This window comes from Coregonus clupeaformis, unplaced genomic scaffold (genome assembly GCF_020615455.1).
Source record: "Coregonus clupeaformis isolate EN_2021a unplaced genomic scaffold, ASM2061545v1 scaf0409, whole genome shotgun sequence".
Taxonomy (NCBI): domain Eukaryota; kingdom Metazoa; phylum Chordata; class Actinopteri; order Salmoniformes; family Salmonidae; genus Coregonus; species Coregonus clupeaformis.
The window spans coordinates 275,001-299,000 of NW_025533864.1; the positions used below are offsets into that span (position 1 = coordinate 275,001).

Genomic DNA, 24,000 nt, shown 5'->3' on the forward strand with positions numbered 1-24,000 from the left:
GTTGTTTCAGGAAGTGAGGGGGTATACAGTAACTGTTGTTTCAGGAGGTGAGGGTACACAGTAACGGTTGTTTCAGGAAGTGAGGGGTACACAGTAACGGTTGTTTCAGGAAGTGAGGGGTACACAGTAACGGTTGTTTCAGGAGGTGAGGGGTACACAGTAACGGTTGTTTCAGGAAGTGAGGGGTACACAGTAACGGTTGTTTCAGGAAGTGAGGGGTATACAGTAACGGTTGTTTCAGGAAGTGAGGGGTATACAGTAACTGTTGTTTCAGGAAGTGAGGGGTATACAGTAACGGTTGTTTCAGGAAGTGAGGGGTATACAGTAACTGTTGTTTCAGGAAGTGAGGGTATACAGTAACGGGTTGTTTCAGGAAGTGAGGGTATACAGTAACGGTTGTTTCAGGAAGTGAGGGTACACAGTAACTGTTGTTTCAGGAAGTGAGGGGTACACAGTAACGGTTGTTTCAGGAAGTCAGGGGTATACAGTAACTGTTGTTTCAGGAGGTGAGGGGTACACAGTAACGGTTGTTTCAGGAAGTGAGGGGTATACAGTAACGGTTGTTTCAGGAAGTGAGGGGTATACAGTAACTGTTGTTTCAGGAAGTGAGGGGTACACAGTAACGGTTGTTTCAGGAAGTGAGGGGTATACAGTAACGGTTGTTTCAGGAAGTGAGGGGTACACAGTAACTGTTGTTTCAGGAAGTGAGGGGTACACAGTAACGGTTGTTTCAGGAAGTGAGGGGTACACAGTAACTGTTGTTTCAGGAGGTGAGGGGTACACAGTAACGGTTGTTTCAGGAAGTGAGGGGTACACAGTAACTGTTGTTTCAGGAGGTGAGGGGTACACAGTAACGGTTGTTTCAGGAAGTGAGGGGTATACAGTAACGGTTGTTTCAGGAAGTGAGGGGTATACAGTAACTGTTGTTTCAGGAAGTGAGGGGTATACAGTAACTGTTGTTTCAGGAAGTGAGGGGTATACAGTAACTGTTGTTTCAGGAAGTGAGGGGTATACAGTAACGGTTGTTTCAGGAAGTGAGGGGTATACAGTAACGGTTGTTTCAGGAAGTGAGGGGTACACAGTAACGGTTGTTTCAGGAAGTGAGGGGTATACAGTAACGGTTGTTTCAGGAAGTGAGGGGTATACAGTAACTGTTGTTTCAGGAGGTGAGGGGTACACAGTAACGGTTGTTTCAGGAAGTGAGGGGTATACAGTAACGGTTGTTTCAGGAAGTGAGGGGTATACAGTAACTGTTGTTTCAGGAAGTGAGGGGTATACAGTAACGGTTGTTTCAGGAAGTCAGGGGTATACAGTAACGGTTGTTTCAGGAAGTGAGGGGTATACAGTAACGGTTGTTTCAGGAAGTCAGGGGTATACAGTAACGGTTGTTTCAGGAAGTGAGGGGTATACAGTAACTGTTGTTTCAGGAAGTGAGGGGTATACAGTAACTGTTGTTTCAGGAAGTGAGGGGTATACAGTAACGGTTGTTTCAGGAAGTCAGGGGTATACAGTAACGGTTGTTTCAGGAAGTGAGGGGTATATATTAACTGTTGTTTCAGGAGGTGAGGGGTACACAGTAACTGTTCTTGTTGTTTCAGGAAGTGAGGGGTATATAGTAACTGTTGTTTCAGGAAGTGAGGGGTATACAGTAACTGTTCTTGTTGTTTCAGGGGGTGAGGGGTGTCCGGTATCTTGGTAAGGGAACCTACATCGACTGCGCTCTCGCCAACATGACACAGGAAATTACACGCTCGCCTTCCGACCCCGGAGCGCTGCGATTCGCTGTCATCATCACCGATGGTCACGTGACAGGAAACCCCTGCGGCGGGGTGAAGGTGACGGCAGAGCGGGCGCGCGACGAGGGCATCAGAATGTTTGTGGTCGCAGCAACGAAGAACGTGGACGAGACGGGTCTGAGGGAGATCGCTAACTCTCCGGCCAACGTCTACAGAAGAGACTTCCTGGCTGTCGATCTCAGTGGCAACAACGCTGTTATACAGCAAGACACTATAGACCGCATCATCAAGACCATGGTAACACACACACACACACTAACACACACACACACACTAACACACACACACACTAACACACACACACACACTAACACACACACACACACTAACACACACACACACTAACACACACACACACACACACACTAACACACACACACACTAACACACACACACACTAACACACACACACACTAACACACACACACACTAACACACACACACACACTAACACACACACACACTAACACACACACACACTAACACACACACACTAACACACACACACTAACACACACACACTAACACACACACACACACACACTAACACACACACACACTAACACACACACTAACACACACACACTAACACACACACACACTAACACACACACTAACACGCACACACACACTAACACGCACACACATACTAACACACACACACTAAAACACACACACACACACTGACACACACAGTAACACACACTAACACACATACACATACACACTAACACACACACTAACACACACACACTAACACACACACACACACTGACACACACACACTAACACACATACACACGAACACACACACACACACTAACACACACACACTGACACACACACATACACGAACACACACACAGACTAACATACACACACTGACACACACACACTAACACACACACACACTAACACACACACACACTAACACACACACACACTAACACACACACACACTAACACACACACACACTAACACACACACACACACTAACACACACACACACTAACACACACACACACTAACACACACACACTAACACACACACACTAACACACACACACTAACACACACACACACACACACTAACACACACACACACTAACACACACACTAACACACACACACTAACACACACACACACTAACACACACACTAACACGCACACACATACTAACACACACACACTAAAACACACACACACACACTGACACACACAGTAACACACACTAACACACATACACATACACACTAACACACACACTAACACACACACACTAACACACACACACTGACACACACACACTAACACACATACACACGAACACACACACACACACTAACACACACACACTGACACACACACATACACGAACACACACACAGACTAACATACACACACTGACACACACACACTAACACACACACACACTAACACACACACACACTAACACACACACACTAACACACATACAGACGAACACACACACACACTAACACACACACACACTGAGACACACACACACACGAACACACACACACACACACTAACACACACACACTGACACACACACACACACTAATACACACACTAACACACACTAACACACATACACACTAACACACACACACACTAACACACACACACACTAACACACACACTAACACACACTAACACACACACTAACACACACTAACACACATACACACTAACACACACACACACTAACACACACACACTAACACACACACTAACACACACTAACATACACACACTAACACACACACTAACACACACTAACAAACACACACTAACACACACTAACACACATACACACTAACACACACACACACACTAACACACACACACTACCACACACTAACACACACACACTAACACACACACTGACACACACACTAACACACTGTGATGATGATGTACTAGTTTTATATTCAAACTCTTCATCTTGTCTTTTTCCAGACCCATCTGGCCTATCAGGAGGTGAGACTGAGAGCAACAATATCCACATTACCTAGAATCACCGTACCAGTGTAATATACCTGAGGATATACCATGATATATACACTATATATACACTATATATACACTATATATACACTATATATACACTATATATACAAAAGTATGCGGACAGCCCTTGAAATTAGTGGATTCGGCTATTTCAGCCATACCCGTTGCTGACAGGTGTATAAAATCAAGCACACAGCCGTGCAATCTCCATAGACAAACATTGGCAGTCGAATGGCCTTACTGAAGAGCTCAGAGACTTTCAACTTGGCACCGTCATAGGATGCCACCTTTCCATTAAGTCAGTTCGTCAAATTGCTGCCCTGCTAGAGCTGCCCCGGTCAACTGTGAAGTGCTGTTATTGGGAAGTGGAAACGTCTAGGAGCAACAACGGCTCAGCCGCGAAGTGGTAGGCCACACAAGCTCACAGAACGGGACCGCAGAGTCCTGAAGCACGTAGCGTGTAAAAATCGTATGTCCTCGGTTGCAACATTCACTACCGAGTTCCAAACTGCCTCTGGAAGCAACGTCAGCATAAGAACTGTTCGTCGGGAGCTTCATGAAATGGGTTTCCATGGCCGAGCAGCCGCACACAAGCCTAAGATCACCATGCGCAATGCCAAGCGTCGGCTGGAGTGGTGTAAAGCTCGCCACCATTGGACTCTGGAGCAGTGGAAACGCGTTCTCTGGAGTGATGAATCACGCTTCATCATCTGGCAGTCCGACGGACGAATCTGGGATTGGCGGATGCCAGGAGAACGCTACCTGCCCGAATGCATAGTGCCAACTGTAAAGTTTGGTGGAAGAGCAATAATGTCCTGGGGCTGTTTTTCATGGTTCGGGCTCGGCCCCTTATTTCCAGTGAAGAGAAATCTTAACGCTACAGCATACAATTACATTCTACACAATTCTGTGCTTCCAACTTTGTGGCAACAGTTTGGGGAAGGCCATTTCCTGTTTCAGCATGACAATGCCCCTGTGCAGAAAGCGAGGTCCATACAGAAATTGTTTGTCGGGATCGGTGTGGAAGAACTTGACTGGCCTTCACAGAGCCCTGATCTCAACCCCATCAAACACCTTTGGAATGAATTGGAACGCAGACTGTGAGCCAGGTCCAAATCGCCCAACATCAGTGCCCGACCTCACTAATGCTCTTGTGGCTGAATGGAAGCAAGTCCCCGCAGCAATGTTCCAACATCTAGTGGAAAGCCTTCCCAGAAGAGTGGAGGCTGTTATAGCAGCAAAGGGGGGACCAACTCCATATTAATGCCCATGATTTTGGAATGAGACGTTCGACAAGCAGGTGTTCACATACTTTTGGTCATGTAGTGTATGTATATATATGTATATATGTACAGTAGAGGTTTGATATTTATTGATTGATTGATTGATTGATACTGGATGTCTCTGTTTATCCCTGGCTGATTGATTGATTGATTGATACTAGATATCTCTGTCTCTCCCTGGCTGATTGATTGATATTAGATGTTTCTGTTTCTCCCTTTCTGATTGATTGATTGATTGATACTAGATATATCTGTTTCTCCATGTCTGATTGATTGATTGATTGATACTGGATATCTCTGTCTCTCCCTGGCTGATTGATTGATTGATTGATACTAGATGTGTCTGTCTCTCCCTTTCTGATTGATTGATTGATACTAGATGTCTCTGTCTCTCCCATGTTAGTGCTACCAGGTGAAGTGTCTGGAGACAGAAGGACCTCCTGGTCCCAAGGGACACAGTGGACACAAGGTACAGACACACACAGACAGACACACACAGACAGACACACACAGACAGACACACACAGACAGACACACACAGACAGACACACACAGACAGACACACACACAGACACAGACAGACAGACACACACAGACAGACACACACAGACAGACACACACAGACACACACACACACACACAGACAGACACACAGACAGACACACACAGACAGACACAGACAGACAGACAGACACACACAGACAGACACACACAGACAGACAAACACACACAGACAGACACACACAGACAGACACACACAGACAGACACACACAGACAGACACACACACAGACAGACAGACACACACAGACAGACACACACAGACAGACACAGACAGACAGACAGACACACACAGACAGACACACACAGACAGACACACACAGACAGACACACACACAGACAGACAAGACACACACAGACAGACAGACACACACAGACAGACAGACACAAACAGACACACACAGACAGACACACAAGACACACACAGACAGACACACACAGACAGACACACACACAGACAGACACAGACAGACATACAGACACACACAGACAGACACACACAGACAGACACACACAGACAGACACACAGACAGACACACACAGACAGACACACACAGACAGACTCACACAGACAGACAGACACACACAGACAGACACACACAGACAGACACACACAGACAGACTCACACAGACAGACACACACAGACAGACTCACACAGACAGACACACACAGACAGACACACACAGGACAAAATAGACAAGGAGGGATCTTTACGTCGGTAAAATGCATTATGCAAGAAATGTTGGTGGAAACGCTTTTATGCGCAAATATTGATATTATAATGATCATATGGAAGTAAAGTTGGAGTCACACGATGTCATGTGCGACGTGAACGCGGTAGGCGAAGTCAAACGCAGGACACCGAGCTACTGGAAACGATACTTTACTAACAAAGTAACCAGAGTACAAAACAACCTCCAAACAGGGAGGAAAATAACCCGCACAATAAACTACTGCCGAAATGACGAAAACAATCACACACAATGAAAGACAGAGGGTTATATAGGGAAATACAATACAACAATAATGGGAAACAGGTGTACACAATCAAGACCAAACAAGACAAACCCAGAAACATAGATCGGTAGCAGCTAGTACTCCGGGGACGACGAACGCCGAAGCCTGCCCGAGCAAGGAGGAGGGGCAGCCTCGGCTGAATCCGTGACACACGATGACATGTTGTGTGGTCCTCCCGCTATGAACCATGCAGTTTATTAGGCTACAGATGAAATAAGTTATAAATGAACAAATCAAAATAATTCCATAATAATGTCATCATGTAGATCCAGAATCAGCGAGCTGAATCAGCGAGCGCACCTGCCAATACCGGAGTGGGCACCACTCATTGTATAAAACCATCAGTAGAGTTGGAAATGGAAACCCATTTAACTTGTATTTTTTATTCGGTAGATGGGGATTTAACCGCAAATTGTATTTTTATCTGCATTACGTCATCACGCACAGCATTTTATCTGCAACAAGTCAATTTGATGGAAACATCTCTGGTGGGGAAATGCGCATATTGTTTTAAGCAGATTTTAGAATATTTGCATGAATATATGTTGCCAATTGGATGGAAACCTAGCTATAGTGACAACTGCAAATAATACTTCAATGTAAATGTAATGAAAAATAATATTGAAACGTATTTAAATGTAGCATTTCAACAACAAACACTCTGAAGCCTGCACATCTTTTACAGCAAGTCATTGTTTGTCTTGTTGTTGCTCAAGTGGTTTGAGATTTCCATGTTTTCTAATGGTAGTCAATTCCTTTGGGTCTTAATTTTCCTGGTGCTCATCTCTCTGTCTGTCCAACCATCTGCAATGCATCAATGCATCATCATCATCATCGGCCAAAGGGATCACACCAACACTCTCTCTCCTCAGATTTTTTATACATTCAGCAATTAGCAAGAGCAAGCTGGCTTCTCTCCTCGAATGGGCCAATATAGTAGGCTATTGGGCCTAGTAAAACAAATAGAATAGGCTATTGGGCCTAGTAAAACAAATGGAATAGGCTATTGGGCCTAGTAAAACAAATGGAATAGGCTATTGGGCCTAGTAAAACAAATGGAATAGGCTATTGGGCCTAGTAAAACAAATGGAATAGGCTATTGGGCCTAGTAAAACAAATGGAATAGGCTATTGGGCCTAGTAAAACAAATAGAATAGGCTATTGGGCCTAGTAAAACAAATGGAATAGGCTATTGGGCCTAGTAAAACAAATGGAATAGGCTATTGGGCCTAGTAAAACAAATAGAATAGGCTATTGGGCCTAGTAAAACAAATGCTAAAAATAAATGTTGTATAGCTATTGTAGCCTATAGATTTCACAAGAAGAGGACTAGCGGAAAGCCTTGCGTAGCCTATAGCCAATTGCGCACCGTAACAGCTGGAAGAGAGAGGCTAGAAATGTGTCGCCGAAATAAGAAGCTAAATATTAGCTAGATATTAGGCCATTCATTAGCTAAATATGATATGTATGTAGGCCTACCTGTCAAAGTGAAAGAAAATGAGTGAACAGATGATGAAACGGCAGATCTGTGAGTTCCTCCAGGCTGCGCTCTGCAGTCCCTGGGCACGCAAAGCTCCGCTATTGATTAGGTCTACGTTTAGTTGTTAGACAATAACATGATTCTACCCGGGCTACAACAACACAGTGCAATGGGGAATGTACATTTACATTTACATTTACATCATTTAGCAGACGCTCTTATCCAGAGCGACTTACAAATTGGTGCATTCATCTTATAGCCAGTGGGATAACCACTTTACAATGTTTGTTTTTTTCGGGGGGTGGGGGGGGTGGGATGGGGTAAGTGGGTGGGGGGGGGGGGGGGGTAGAAGGATTACTTTATCCTATCCCAGGTATTCCTTAAAGAGGTGGGGTTTCAAATGTCTCCGGAAGGTGGTGAGTGACTCCGCTTTCCTGGCGTCGTGAGGGAGCTTGTTCCACCATTGGGGTGCCAGAGCAGCGAACAGTTTTGACTGGGCTGAGCGGGAACTGTGCTTCCGCAGATGTAGGGGAGCCAGCAGGCCAGAGGTGGATGAACGCAATGCCCTCGTTTGGGTGTAGGGACTGATCAGAGCCTGAAGGTACGGAGGTGCCGTTCCCCTCACAGCTCCGTAGGCAAGCACCATGGTCTTGTAGCAGATGCGAGCTTCAACTGGAAGCCAGTGGAGTGTGCGGAGGAGCGGGGTGACGTGAGAGAACTTGGGAAGGTTGAACACCAGACGGGCTGCGGCATTCTGGATGAGTTGTAGGGGTTTAATGGCACAGGCAGGGAGCCCAGCCAACAGCGAGTTGCAGTAATCCAGACGGGAGATGACAAGTGCCTGGATTAGGACCTGTGCCGCTTCCTGTGTAAGGCAGGGTCGTACTCTCCGAATGTTGTAGAGCATGAACCTACAGGATCGGGTCACCGCCTTGATGTTAGCGGAGAACGACAGGGTGTGGTCCAGGGTCACGCCAAGGCTCTTCGCACTCTGGGAGGAGGACACAACGGAGTTGTCAACCGTGATGGCAAGATCATGGAACGGGCAGTCCTTCCCCGGGAGGAAGAGCAGCTCCGTCTTGCCAAGGTTCAGCTTGAGGTGGTGATCCGTCATCCATACTGATATGTCTGCCAGACATGCAGAGATGCGATTCGCCACCTGGTCATCAGAAGGGGGAAAGGAGAAGATTAATTGTGTGCCGTCTGCGTAGCAATGATAGGAGAGGCCATGTGAGGATATGACAGAGCCAAGTGTCTTGGTGTATAGCGAGAATAGGAGAGGGCCTAGAACTGAGCCCTGGGGGGACACCAGTGGTGAGAGCACGTGGTGCGGAGACAGCTTCTCGCCACGCCACTTGGTATTAGCGACCAGTAAGGTAGGACACAATCCAAGAGTGAGCCGCGCCGGAGATGCCCAGCTCGGAGAGGGTGGAGAGGGAGGATCTGATGGTTCACAGTATCAAAGGCAGCAGACAGGTCTAGAAGGACAAGAGCAGAGGAGAGAGAGTTAGCTTTAGCAGTGCGGAGAGCCTCCGTGACACAGAGAAGAGCAGTCTCAGTTGAATGACCAGTCTTGAAACCTGACTGGTTTGGATCAAGAAGGTCATTCTGAGAGAGATAGCAAGAGAGTTGGCTAAAGACGGCACGCTCAATAGTTTTGGAGAGAAAAGAAAGAAGGGATACTGGTCTGTAGTTGTTGACATCAGAGGGATCGAGTGTTGGTTTTTTTGAGAGGGGGTGCAACTCTCGCTCTCTTGAAGACGGAAGGGACATAGCCAGCGGTCAAGGATGAGTTGATCAGCGAGGTGAGGTAAGGGAGAAGGTCACCGGAGATGGTCTGGAGAAGAGAGGAGGGGATAGGGTCAAGCGGGCAGGTTGTTGGGCGGCCGGCCGTCACAAGTCGCAAGATTTTATCTGGAGAGAGAGGGGAGAAAGAAGTCAAAGCATAGGGTAGGGCAGTGTGAGCAGAACCAGCAGTGTCATTTGACTTAACAAACGAGGATTGGATGTCGTCAACCTTCTTTTCAAAATGGTTGACGAAGTCATCCACAGAGAGGGAGAATGGGGGGAGGGGGAGGGGGAGGAGGATTCAGCAGGGAGGAGAAGGTGGCAAAGAGCTTCCTAGGGTTAGAGGCAGATGCTTGGAATTTAGAGTGGTAGAAAGTGGCCTTAGCAGCAGAAACAGATGAAGAAAATGTAGAGAGGAGGGAGTGAAAAGATGCCAGGTCCGCAGGGAGTCTAGTTTTCCTCCATTTCCGCTCGGCTGCCCGGAGCCCTGTTCTGTGAGCTCGCAATGAGTCATCAAGCCACGGAGCTGGAGGGGAGGACCGAGCCGGCCGGGAGGATAGGGGACATAGAGAGTCAAAGGATGCAGAAAGGGAGGAGAGGAGGGTTGAGGAGGCAGAATCAGGAGATTGGAGGGAGAAGGATTGAGCAGAGGGAAGAGATGATAGGATGGAAGAGGAGAGAGTAGCGGGAGAGAGAGAGCGAAGGTTGCGACGGCACATTACCATCTGAGTAGGGGCAGAGTGAGTAGTGTTGGAGGAGAGCGAGAGAGAAAAGGATACAAAGTAGTGGTCGGAGACATGGAGGGGAGTTGCAGTGAGATTAGTAGAAGAACAGCATCTAGTAAAGATGAGGTCAAGCGTATTGCCTGCCTTGTGAGTAGGGGGGGGGACGGTGAGAGGGTGAGGTCAAAAGAGGAGAGGAGTGGAAAGAAGGAGGCAGAGAGAAATGAGTCAAAGTTAGACGAAGGGAGGTTGAAGTCCCCCAGAACTGTGAGGGGTGAGCCATCCTCAGGAAAGGAACTTATCAAAGCAATAAATGTATCATTGTTATCAAGTGACTACACTATTGTCTAGAGCTGTAAACTGCAGTGATGTAATTTGAATAACCGCCTAAATGTCCTGTTTCGAATGCCTGTTAATGCCAAAATACCCCCCCTAGGCCATTTGGATCAGTTTGGATGTGTTCTCGACAGGTAGTCGACAGGTAGTAGGCCACTAATATTGTGTATTTTGTCAGACTGTAGACCTATCGGCGTTAGGAAAATATGGTCTTCTTCTGACACTGAGATGTGCTGTCTGTCGTGGATCTTCAGTCTCCCAAGTCGTCCTATAATTAATGCGGCCACCAATATGCTCACATGCCCAGTTATTCAGGAAAGCTCCCCCCGCGCTCTGCCTCCTCTCCCCTTCCTCGGGCACCTGGAGTCTCCTGTAGCTCAGTTGGTAGAGCATGGCGCTTGCAACGCCAGGGTTGTGGGTTCGATTCCCACGGGGGGCCAGCATGAAAAATGTATGCACTCACTAACTGTAAGTCGCTCTGGATAAGAGCGTCTGCTAAATGACTAAAATGTAGAGTGATTCAACAGAACCTGTGTGTTGTGATAATTGTGTTGTTTGCTGTATAACCTGTCAGTTCATATGTCTTGCCACCGAGATATATAGCCCTAATGCCGAGACAATAAGAAGACACAGTGGGAAGAATAAATTCAACCACACCTTTGTTTCATCCCAAAACCAGAGAGCACCATCTGTCCATTGAAGTCCGCAAAGCATATTGCATGTAACAAACAGTTACATGACCTACAGCACGGTCAAGTAAGGTAATGTTTCCGACAGCTAAACAACTATTGATTTAGTACCACGGAGAGTTACCGCATGTCGCAAAGAAAACAGGAGCTGCCTCCACTATTCCAGAACCATTTCAACTTCAACATTTCAACATCATCTAATCACCTCTGCTTAGTCTAATACAGTTGAAACTAAAATATACAAAAAACCATTTAGTCCAATCAACATAAGCTAAATATCATGTGGCTGTCCATGGTAGTGATTTATGTGTGTGTGTGTGTGTGTGTGTGTGTGTGTGCGTGTGCGTGTGCATGCGTGTGTGTGTGCCCGTGCTATAGGTTAAAATACTTGCTCGCTAGCCTAACTTCCTTTCATGGACAACAATTAGCCAGCTAGTTAACATTAGCCTTCTACATCTAGCTACATGTTGAACTTCCATCCTCTCAGGTCAGGGGCACAATGTATGAATTAATGGTTGGATCAGAATCACTGTTATAATCATTGGCCAGTACGGAGAATTAAGTAAAACCACAAGTCCAAATCCCTATCTACATCCATGGCTAATTTAGGAAAGGGACAATTTTAGCTAGCTAGCTAGCCAACCGGAGGACAACAACACAAAGAGATGCAACAATTCAAGTTTTTTTCTGTCGATGACGTTTTGTCTTCTGATGTGATGTGATTGGTCTGAAGCCAAATCCAAACTGGCTTCACTTGACACTTTTATTTGCTGCGCCAGGACCATTCACAGCTTACGCAGTTTGCGTCATGGTTATAGTTATCGTTATAGTTACAGACCGTAAGACTGGACTATGTGTATTCTGACTCTGTTGTGTGTTACAGGGGGTCAAAGGAGACAACGGCGACCCCGGTCCTAAAGGTGAGAGGGGAAGACAGGGCGACCCCGGCATCGAGGGTCACATCGGTCAACCAGGAGTCAAGGCAAGTCTCCATGCTCCTCCCATTCACACACACTACCAGTAATTATGCATGCTAAAGATGCACATGTGACCAGTGATACCAGTAATAATGTGTGTTGTTTCCCTGATGTCTGTTGTTCTGTTTTCTGTTGTGTTCCTTTAGGGGGAAATCGGTCTGAAGGGTGAAAAGGTGAGATCAATATTTCATTAGATGTTAATGATTGATGATCAGATCTGCTCCAGATGACGTATTGCTGTGTGTTGCCAGGGGGAGATAGGAGCTGAGGGGATGAAGGGTGTGGTCGGCCTCGCTGGACGCAACGGGACAGACGGACAGAAGGGTAAGATCGGACGCATCGGCGCTCCCGGCTGCAAAGGAGATCCAGGAGACAGGGTATGTTCTGAGAAACCTGACGTAACATAACATCAACATTTATTATATGTCCTATTACTAACACCACTATTGGCTTGATATTTAATTGAGTTGTCAACAAACTTGAATTGTACTTCAAGTAAACCAACCCTTGAAATCATGTTGTTGATTTGTGGTTGAAATCTGGTTGAAATTAGTGTACATTGACCACTATTTGCCCAGTATGCAGTGTGTGTGTTATATAATTACATGTGTGTGTGTGTGTCTGTGTGTGTGCTATATAATTATGTGTGTGTGTGTGTGTCTGTGTGTGTGTCTGTGTGTGTCTCTGACAACAGGGTCCTGATGGTCACCCAGGAGACGTGGGCGATGGTGGACTTCCTGGAACAGACGGAGAGAAGGTACGTGTTTGAGATAGAAAATAATTGTACAAATAAAACTAGAACAACACCTTTGCTGCTTGGACCCTAGTTATATTATATAGGTACTGTATATATATGTTAAACAATCATTGTGTTTGTGTCTTCAGGGAGATTCCGGTCGACCAGGAAGAGCAGGCCCCCTCGGCCCAGTGGGAGACGCTGGACCTAAGGTAAACAGGAAGTCACTGCACATTATATGATGTCACTTCCTACATCCCAGTGTTCCATACAGCTACGCTCTGACATCAAAGTGATCATACCTGACCTTTGTTGCTCTTCACTGCTCCTCTGCGGTTGTTAGGCCAAGGCTATGGGTCAGAGTTAGAGGTTAAAGGTTAAATAACCCTGTTGTCTGCCTCCTCCTCAGGGTGAGAGAGGGAGTCCTGGCTCGCCTGGCTTCCCTGGAGCCAAAGGAACACCAGTAAGAATCTCTACTCCACACAGACTATCACTCTAACTGGCCCCATAATGTAGAATACTGGAGAACTGCATTTATTAAACCAAAAATGATTTCATGTAATCATTTGTGTGTCTCCTCTAGGGAACTGTTGGAGGCCCAGGAGACAAGGGAGAACTGGTGAGACCCTCTGAACCTGCACGATGTCACAGTCAATATGTTCTAGGGAAATTAGCTCTGTGCCTAAATATTGTCTAATGGTTTCTGTCTCTAATGGTTGTGTAATGTTTGTCCAGTGGTGTTGTCTAATGGTTGTTGTGTTTTAGGGGAGAAGAGGAGACTTTGGGCTGAAGGGGGATCAGGGACCAGATGGTGTTAAAGGAGACAGGGTATGACATAACATCACACACACACACACACACACACACACACACACACTTTCACTCGCTCTGACACACACACACCCTACCTTGTGTTGTCCTGCTGTGTTTCAGGGAGAGGCGGGGCCTGAGGGGCTGAGAGGACTACCAGGGGAAGTAGGAAACAAAGGAACCAAGGGAGACAACGGACTCCCGGGGCCGCGCGGCCCCCCCGGCTCTTCAGGAGAGGCAGGGAAGAACGTAGGTTCACCAGTCTGATCACAATATCTTCCTAATGTACATGGGTTCCTGTGTGTGGGTTCCTGTGTGTGTGTTTCTGTGTGTGTGTGTGTGTGTGTGTGTGTGTGTGTGTGTGTGTGTGTGTGTGTGTGTGTGTGTGTGTGTGTGTGTGTGTGTGTGTGTGTGTGTGTGTGTGTGTGTGTGTGTGTGTGTGTGTGTGTGTGCGTGCGTGCGTGCGTACGTGCGTGCGTGCGTGTGTGTGTGTGTGCGTGTACATGTTGGGTACATGGTCATGTTACTGTGTTATGGTGATATGGTGGCAATTTACAGTAACCGTGGGGATGGCATGATAATGTTACTATGGTAACCACTATCTGTGTAACAGGGTACCCGTGGCGACCCCGGTGATGCTGGACCGAGAGGAGACCCCGGCCAACCAGGACCAAAGGTGTGTGTGTAGTTCTCAGAGTGTGTAGTTCTCAGAGTGTGTAGTTCTCAGAGTGTGTAGTTCTCAGAGTGTGTAGTTCTCAGAGTGTGTGTAGTTCTCAGAGTGTGTAGTTCTCAGAGTGTGTAGTTATCAGAGTGTGTGTAGTTCTCAGAGTGTGTAGTTCTCAGAGTGTGTAGTTCTCAGTGTGTGTAGTTCTCAGAGTGTGTGTAGTTCTCAGAGTGTGTAGTTCTCAGAGTGTGTAGTTATCAGAGTGTGTAGTTCTCAGAGTGTGTGTAGTTCTCAGAGTGTGTAGTTCTCAGTGTGTGTGTAGTTCTCAGAGTGTGTAGTTCTCAGAGTGTGTAGTTCTCAGAGTGTGTGTAGTTCTCAGAGTGTGTAGTTCTCAGAGTGTGTAGTTCTCAGAGTGTGTGTAGTTCTCAGAGTGTGTGTAGTTCTCAGAGTGTGTAGTTCTCAGTGTGTGTAGTTCTCAGAGTGTGTGTAGTTCTCAGAGTGTGTGTAGTTCTCAGTGTGTGTAGTTCTCAGTGTGTGTGTAGTTCTCAGAGTGTGTGTAGTTCTCAGTGTGTGTAGTTCTCAGAGTGTGTGTTCTCAGAGTGTGTGTAGTTTTCAGAGTGTGTAGTTCTCAGAGTGTGTGTAGTTCTCAGAGTGTGTGTTCTCAGAGTGTGTGTAGTTTTCAGAGTGTGTAGTTCTCAGAGTGTGTGTAGTTCTCAGAGTGTGTGTAGTTCTCAGAGTGTGTAGTTCTCAGAGTGTGTGTAGTTCTCAGAGTGTGTGTTCTCAGAGTGTGTGTAGTTTTCAGAGTGTGTAGTTCTCAGAGTGTGTGTAGTTCTCAGAGTGTGTGTAGTTCTCAGAGTGTGTAGTTCTCAGAGTGTGTAGTTCTCAGAGTGTGTAGTTCTCAGAGTGTGTGTTCTCAGAGTGTGTGTAGTTTTCAGAGTGTGTATTTCTCATTGTGTGTGTAGTTCTCAGAATGTGTGTAGTTCTCAGAGTGTGTAGTTCTCAGTGTGTGTAGTTCTCAGTGTGTGTGTAGTTCTCAAAATGTGTGTAGTTCTCAGAGTGTGTGTAGTTATCAGAGTGTGTAGTTCTCAGAGTGTGTAGTTCTCAGAGTGTGTGTAGTTCTCAGAGTGTGTAGTTCTCAGTGTGTGTAGTTCTCAGTGTGTGTGTAGTTCTCAGAATGTGTGTAGTTCTCAGAGTGTGTAGTTCTCAGTGTGTGTGTAGTTCTCAGAGTGTGTAGTTCTCAGTGTGTGTGTAGTTCTCAGAATGTGTGTAGTTCTCAGAATGTGTGTAGTTCTCAGAGTGTGTAGTTCTCAGTGTGTGTGTAGTTCTCAGAATGTGTGTAGTTCTCAGTGTGTGTGTAGTTCTCAGAGTGTGTAGTTCTCAGTGTGTGTGTAGTTCTCAGAGTGTGTAGTTCTCAGAGTGTGTAGTTCTCAGTGTGTGTGTAGTTCTCAGAATGTGTGTAGTTCTCAGAGTGTGTAGTTCTCAGTGTGTGTGTAGTTCTCAGAGTGTGTGTAGTTATCAGTGTGTGTGTAGTTCTCAGAGTGTGTAGTTCTCAGTGTGTGTGTAGTTCTCAGTGTGTGTAGTTATCAGTGTGTGTAGTTCTCAGTGTGTGTAGTTCTCAGTGTGTGTGTAGTTCTCAGTTTGTGTTGTTCTCAGTGTGTGTTGTTCTCAGTGTGTGTAGTTCTCAGTGTGTGTAGTTCTCAGTGTGTGTGTTGTTCTCAGTGTGTGTAGTTCTCAGTGTGTGTAGTTCTCAGTGTGTGTGTTGTTCTCATTGTGTGTAGTTCTCAGAGTTTGTAGTTCTCAGTGTGTGTGTTGTTCTCAGTGTGTGTAGTTCACAGTGTGTGTAGTTCTCAGTGTGTGTGTAGTTCTCAGTTTGTGTAATTCTCAGTGTGTGTGTAGTTCTCAGTGTGTGTGTAGTTCTCAGTGTGTGTGTTGTTCTCAGTGTGTGTAGTTCTCAGTGTGTGTGTAGTTCTCATTGTGTGTAGTTCTCAGAGTTTGTAGTTCTCAGTGTGTGTGTTGTTCTCAGTGTGTGTAGTTCACAGTGTGTGTAGCTCTCAGTGTGTGTGTAGTTCTCAGTTTGTGTAGTTCTCAGTGTGTGTGTAGTTCTCAGTGTGTGTGTAGTTCTCAGTGTGTGTAGTTCTCAGTGTGTGTAGTTCTCAGTGTGTGTAGTTCTCAGTGTGTGTAGTTCTCAGTGTGTGTAGTTCAGTGATAATGATGAGGAACAGTATGAACTGCAGATGTTACAGATGAGTGAGATGCAACAGAACAGAGACGTTAAACGATCTTCTAGTTGTTGTGGAAGTCAACACGATATTGCTGCTGACTTCATGCATGGCTGACTCTACCTTTAATGCAGTGTTTCACTACACAGCTGTTTCAAATGATGAACTAATCATCAAGCTTTGATCATTTGAATCAGCTGTGTAGTGCTAGGGCAAAAACCAAAACGTGCACCCAGGGGGACCCAGGTTTGGGGACCCTGCATTAATGTGACTGTTTTACTGTGTTGTAATTGATTGATTGATCTCTGTGCTGATTGATTGATTTCTGTGCTGATTGATTGATGTGCTGATTGATCTCTGTGCTGATTGATCTCTGTGCTGACTGATTGATTGATATCTGTGCGGATTGATTGATTTATTGATTTCTGTGCTGCTGTAGGGCGACGTGGGAAGAGCTGGCTTCAGTTACCCAGGACCAAGAGGACCAACGGTACACAAAAACACACACACCAGTGGAGGCTGGTGACTTGAACAATTTAGGATGGGAGACCCACGGTAGAGGCGAGGATCGCACAGAGACAAAGCAGGAATGTGAATGAGAGGGCTACTTCCAGTGTTGGGAAGGGATCACAGCAGTGATTGAATGAGGGTATGAGGGATGAGTTGAGGTGTTCATAGGCTTGACTTCAGTGCAGGACAGGGGTTGAGGTGTTCATAGGTTTCAGTTCAGGACAGGTTCATCATGGACGGATGGTGTTGGAGAAGAGCTCAACTCTTCCACTGAGGGCAGGACAGGATCTGACTGGCAAGACAAAAACAGGAACACTACACAGTTAGACAAAAGAGATAAGAATGACTTAGTCCAAGCAAGGAGGAAATCATTGATCTGTACGTGTAATAATTAGATTGTGTTAGTTGCTGGTTTATATGAAATTTATTTTAAAACTAGACTGACATGGAGGTTTCCTCTAAAGAGACAACAACTACGATTGGACAGTTGAACTCACGGGGCTGAGCTGGCTTTATGCAGGTTTGCAACTGTAGGCCTAATTAAAAATTCACTCAGTCTATGTCATCACTATTGTGTTGATTGATTAATTCCATAATTTTGGATTGAAAAGATCCAGTTAGCCAATCCAGCCCAAATTTGAATATAAACCACATTTGATCACATTCACATTTTGTCCCAACACAGGAAACGGGCTATAAATACATAACATTACCACTTCATTTGCCCTGGCCAGCGGGACAGGGAGCGTAGTGCGCTGTATGCTGCTGTTGTTACTAGCCTTTATCAGACTGACAAATCGTCTTGTTTTCATTCCATAGGCTACGGCATGTCAGATCTCTAATGTTTAGGTGTAGGCTGCTGCAACATTCATGTAAAGAGTTTTTGCTTGTGTCTGTAGGGAGTGATGTGTTAAATAAATAGGCCTATCGGAGGAAAATGGAGAGCGTGCTTTGAGCTTTGCTAGACATGCGTTGTGCCCGGCCCGCGTGACCTGTGATCTCCGTAATCTGATTGTTCAAGACACGCACAGAGCCTGCAGCACTCTGATGTGAAGGACAGAGAACCTGCAGCACTCTGATGTGAAGGACAGAGAACCTGCAGCACTCCGGTGTGAATCACAGAGAACCTGCAGCACTCCGGTGTGAAACCCAGAGAACCTGCAGCACTCCGGTGTGAATCACAGAGAACCTGCAACACTCCGGTGTGAAACCCAGAGGACCTGCAGCACTCCGGTGTGAATCACAGAGAACCTGCAACACTCCAGTGTGAAACCCAGAGGACCTGCAGCACTCCGGTGTGAATCACAGGAACATTTATTTGACAAATCATGAAGCAAACAATGAAATCAGCAACAACACAGTAACCTACTTCGTTTTTAACTTGAAGTCAATAGGCCTACTTTTTATTAAATACACCCTTAGATTGCAATATCTACAAAGATAACATATGGAATTGTTTTTAAGATGGTCATAAAATGTATCATTGAGTCGTTTGATTTGGAATTATAGGACCCCTGTTGGTATAAAAAAATATATAGAAAAAAAGTATTTGATAAAACATTGAATCTGGCCTTTACTGCTAAAGCCCAGAGAAACGCACTGAGTAACACATTCAGAAATGGCAAAAAAGACAGTAAAAAAAATACATCATAAGGAAAAACGTTTTGAAGTGTCTGTCCTATATCTAGGAGATATAAGAAAACTTAGGGGGAAAAATCGTTTTTTTCAGACCCATGTTTGGCCACATTATTTTTGCCACAATTGAACCCCTATGCACATTTTAGCCATTTTTACAGCCAGGTACTGGGGTTCCCTTTAGATGACTCCCCTGGAGCTTGTGTTCTTCCTTGAGAAGAATAATTGACACCTTCGTATTCGTGAGAGTTTTACCCTTTTGATATCGGTGACATATTAGTTTGTAGATCCAACGGTTCGGTCTGGACAGTCGGTTCTAGAAACGTTCCTGAATAAAGCCCTGATTATCCACATACCTGACGATAACTGACAACTGTGAGCTGATGTCTGTGGTTTCTTCCATAAAAACGCATCAACCTTTCTTTAAGTCTCACTAATGGATGATGTGATGGAAGCTGTCAAACTATCAAACTATCAAACTATCAAATCATCCTGAATTGATTTGGACATCCCAGAGAAGACAGTAGAAACCTCCATATGCTCAGCAAGTAAAGCATCGTAAAGCATGCAATTACCTCTTCAAAAAATTCCTTGTAGTTGCCCTTGTTAGCTGAACTTTCCCTCTCATCGTGTCCCCTAAAAGCCAATTCTTGCCCAAAATGCAATAGTCTAGTGTCCATAAAGCTGCTTGAAAAGCTGTTTTTAAACTGTTTCTGCTTGTCATTGTGTTGCACAGTTTGAATACGCAGAGCTTCGTCCATTACGTCCATTACATGATCGATGCAGATTATTCCCAGAAGCTTGAATCTGATGTGGCCAATGAAAGGGGTTCTTCAACCGAACACCCAGAAGCTTGAATCTGATGTGGCCAATGAAAGGGGTTCTTCAACCGAACACCCAGTTAATCCACTACATTGTCGTTAGCATTAGCTAGCCATTCTAGCTAACTGCCCTATGGTAGCTAGCTAGCTACTTTCTACTGAAGTTAAGCAAGGCAAACTGAAATAAATTGCAATAACTCGACACAAAAATAAAGTTCTAAAACCAAGAAAACAATATGTAATCTACCTCCTGTAGTTTGAAGGAACTAATTTGAATTTAATAACATCATTCCCTATCTCATCCAACAATGTCAACAACTCACCAAGCTTCTAAATTACAGGTGTATGTAGTACTAGGTTCATTCTCTGTTCCTTTGATTGGATGAACCTGTTCATACTTCGAAAGCTTTGATTGGTTGGAGGACGTCCTCCAGAGGTTGTCATGAATACCATGTAAGTCTATGGAAGGGGGTGAGAACCACGAGCCTCCTAGGTTTTGTATTGAAGTCCAATGTAGCCAGAGGAGGACGGAAACTAGCTGTGGTGCTACCCCCAGAGAGTGCTGTTGAGGCTACTGTAGACCAGTGTGTTTTAAATCAGGTATTTGGTGAATATATTTGAATATATTTAGTATAGTTTATTCAAAAAAATGATAATGTTTCATTGCTTTTAATTTTTCTGAAATTCACTGAGTAGGATGGCCCTCCCCTTCCTCCTCCTCGGAGCCTCCACTGACACACTGTCTGACCCTGTGTGTATTCAGGGAGACCGTGGGGAGAAGGGTGGTCCAGGGCCCAGGGGAGGCAGAGGAGACTGTGGCCCCAAGGGAGGGCCAGGAGGAAAGGGGACCCCTGGAGAGGAGGGAGAACCAGGGCCTCAGGGAGAACCTGGACTCAGAGGACCAAGAGGAGTGGGTGGACGAGACGTACGTAGCCTACCACACACAGACACCTGCAGTACCTAAACAGTAGCACTCACACAGACAGTACCTCCACACCGTGTGTGAGTGTTGTAATCTGTGTATGAAAGCATCTCTTTCTCTCTACAGGGAGATCAAGGTCCTGAGGGAGACCCTGGCCTCACAGTAAGAACCACTCTATTATCATCTCTTTACCACTCTATTATCATCTCTTTACCGCTCTATTATCATCTCTTCACCACTCTATTATCATCTCTTCACCACTCTATTATCATCTCTATTATCATCTCTTTACCACTCTATTATCATCTCTTTACCACTCTATTATCATCTCTTTACCACTCTATTATCATCTCTTCACCACTCTATTATCATCTCTATTATCATCTCTTTACCACTCTATTATCATCTCTTTACCACTCTATTATCATCTCTTCACCACTCTATTATCATCTCTTTACCACTCTATTATCATCTCTTTACCACTCTATTATCATCTCTTCACCACTCTATTATCATCTCTATTATCATCTCTTTACCACTCTATTATCATCTCTTTACCACTCTATTATCATCTCTTTACCACTCTATTATCATCTCTTTACCACTCTATTATCATCTCTTTACCACTCTATTATCATCTCTTCATCCCTCTATTATCATCTCTTCACCACTCTATTATCATCTCTTCATCCCTCTATTATCATCTCTTTACCACTCTATTATCATCTCTTCATCCCTCTATTATCATCTCTTTACCACTCTATTATCATCTCTTTACCACTCTATTATCATCTCTTTACCACTCTATTATCATCTCTTCATCCCTCTATTATCATCTCTTCATCCCTCTATTATCATCTCTTCACCACTCTATTATCATCTCTTCATCCCTCTATTATCATCTCTTCACCACTCTATTATCATCTCTATTATCATCTCTTTACCACTCCATTATCATCTCTTTACCACTCTATTATCATCTCTTTACCACTCTATTATCATCTCTTCATCCCTCTATTATCATCTCTTCACCACTCTATTATCATCTCTTCATCCCTCTATTATCATCTCTTCACCACTCTATTATCATCTCTATTATCATCTCTTTACCACTCTATTATCATCTCTTTACCACTCTATTATCATCTCTATTATCATCTCTTCATCCCTCCATCCCTCCATCCCTCCATCACTCCATCACTCCATCACTCCATCACTCCATCCCTCCATCACTCCATCACTCCATATCTCCATCACTCCATCCCTCCATCACTCCATCACTCCATCACTCCATATCTCCATCACTCCATCCCTCCATCACTCCATCACTCCGTCCCTCCATCACTCCGTCCCTCCATCACTCTATCACTCCATCACTCCATCACTCCATCACTCCATCACTCCGTCCCTCCATCACTCCGTCCCTCCATCACTCCATCACTCTGTCCCTCCATCACGCCATCCCTCCATCACTCCATCACTCCATCCCTCCATCACTCCATCACTCCATCACTCCGTCCCTCCATCACTCCATCACTCCATCACTCCATCCCTCCATCCCTCCATCACTCCATCACTCCGTCCCTCCATCACTCCGTCCCTCCATCACTCCGTCACTCCGTCCCTCCATCATTCCATCACTCCATCCCTCCATCACTCCATCCCTCCATCACTCCATCACTCTGTCCCTCCATCACTCCATCCCTCCATCACTCCATCCCTCCATCACTCCGTCCCTCCATCACTCCATCCCTCCATCACTCCGTCCCTCCATCACTCCATCCCTCCATCCCTCCATCACTCCATCACTCCATCACTCCATCCCTCCATCACTCCGTCCCTCCATCACTCCATCACTCCATCACTCCATCACTCCGTCCCTCCATCACTCCGTCCCTCCATCACTCCGTCACTCCATCCCTCCATCACTCCATCACTCCATCACTCCGTCCCTCCATCACTCCGTCCCTCCATCACTCCGTCACTCCGTCCCTCCATCATTCCATCACTCCATCCCTCCATCACTCCATCACTCCGTCCCTCCATCCCTCCGTCCCTCCATCACTCCATCCCTCCATCACTCCGTCCCTCCATCACTCCATCTCTCCATCCCTCTATCACTCCATCCCTCTATCACTCCATCACTCCATCTCTCCATCTCTCCATCCCTCCATCACTCCGTCCCTCCATCACTCCATCTCTCCATCACTCCATCACTCCATCTCTCCATCACTCCATCACTCCGTCCCTCCATCACTCCGTCCCTCCATCACTCCGTCACTCCGTCCCTCCATCATTCCATCACTCCATCCCTCCGTCCCTCCATCCCTCCGTCCCTCCATCCCTCCGTCCCTCCATCACTCCATCCCTCCATCACTCCATCCCTCCATCACTCCATCTCTCCATCCCTCTATCACTCCATCCCTCTATCACTCCATCACTCCATCTCTCCATCTCTCCATCCTTCAATCTCTCCATCTCTCCATCCCTCCGTCCCTCCATCCCTCCATCCCTCCGTCCCTCCATCCCTCCGTCCCTCCATCCCTCCGTCCCTCCATCACTCCATCCCTCCATCACTCCATCCCTCCATCACTCCATCTCTCCGTCCCTCTATCACTCCATCCCTCTATCACTCCATCACTCCATCTCTCCATCTCTCCATCCTTCAATCTCTCCATCTCTCCATCCCTCCGTCCCTCCATCCCTCCATCCCTCCGTCCCTCCATCCCTCCGTCCCTCCATCCCTCCGTCCCTCCATCACTCCATCCCTCCATCACTCCATCCCTCCATCACTCCATCTCTCCATCCCTCTATCACTCCATCCCTCTATCACTCCATCACTCCATCTCTCCATCTCTCCATCCTTCAATCTCTCCATCTCTCCATCCCTCCGTCCCTCCATCCCTCCATCCCTCCGTCCCTCCATCCCTCCGTCCCTCCATCCCTCCGTCCCTCCATCACTCCATCCCTCCATCACTCCATCTCTCCATCACTCCAT

At 45.9% G+C, this 24,000-nt stretch overlaps 1 protein-coding gene across 1 annotated transcript in view; it reads left to right on the plus strand.

The window, feature by feature from the left end:
- Positions 1-24,000, plus strand: part of LOC121580529 (collagen alpha-2(VI) chain-like) — a 62,547-nt gene that overhangs the window by 16,956 nt on the left and 21,591 nt on the right. The window contains exons 5-20 of the mRNA XM_041895453.1: positions 1,671-2,033; positions 3,782-3,802; positions 5,519-5,584; positions 12,592-12,690; positions 12,832-12,858; positions 12,937-13,062; positions 13,380-13,442; positions 13,571-13,633; positions 13,831-13,884; positions 14,005-14,040; positions 14,187-14,249; positions 14,355-14,480; positions 14,845-14,907; positions 17,554-17,604; positions 20,844-21,005; positions 21,129-21,164. Coding sequence (XP_041751387.1) covers positions 1,671-2,033; positions 3,782-3,802; positions 5,519-5,584; positions 12,592-12,690; positions 12,832-12,858; positions 12,937-13,062; positions 13,380-13,442; positions 13,571-13,633; positions 13,831-13,884; positions 14,005-14,040; positions 14,187-14,249; positions 14,355-14,480; positions 14,845-14,907; positions 17,554-17,604; positions 20,844-21,005; positions 21,129-21,164 — 1,419 coding nt within the window. The remainder of the gene's footprint in view (positions 1-1,670; positions 2,034-3,781; positions 3,803-5,518; positions 5,585-12,591; positions 12,691-12,831; positions 12,859-12,936; positions 13,063-13,379; positions 13,443-13,570; positions 13,634-13,830; positions 13,885-14,004; positions 14,041-14,186; positions 14,250-14,354; positions 14,481-14,844; positions 14,908-17,553; positions 17,605-20,843; positions 21,006-21,128; positions 21,165-24,000) is intronic.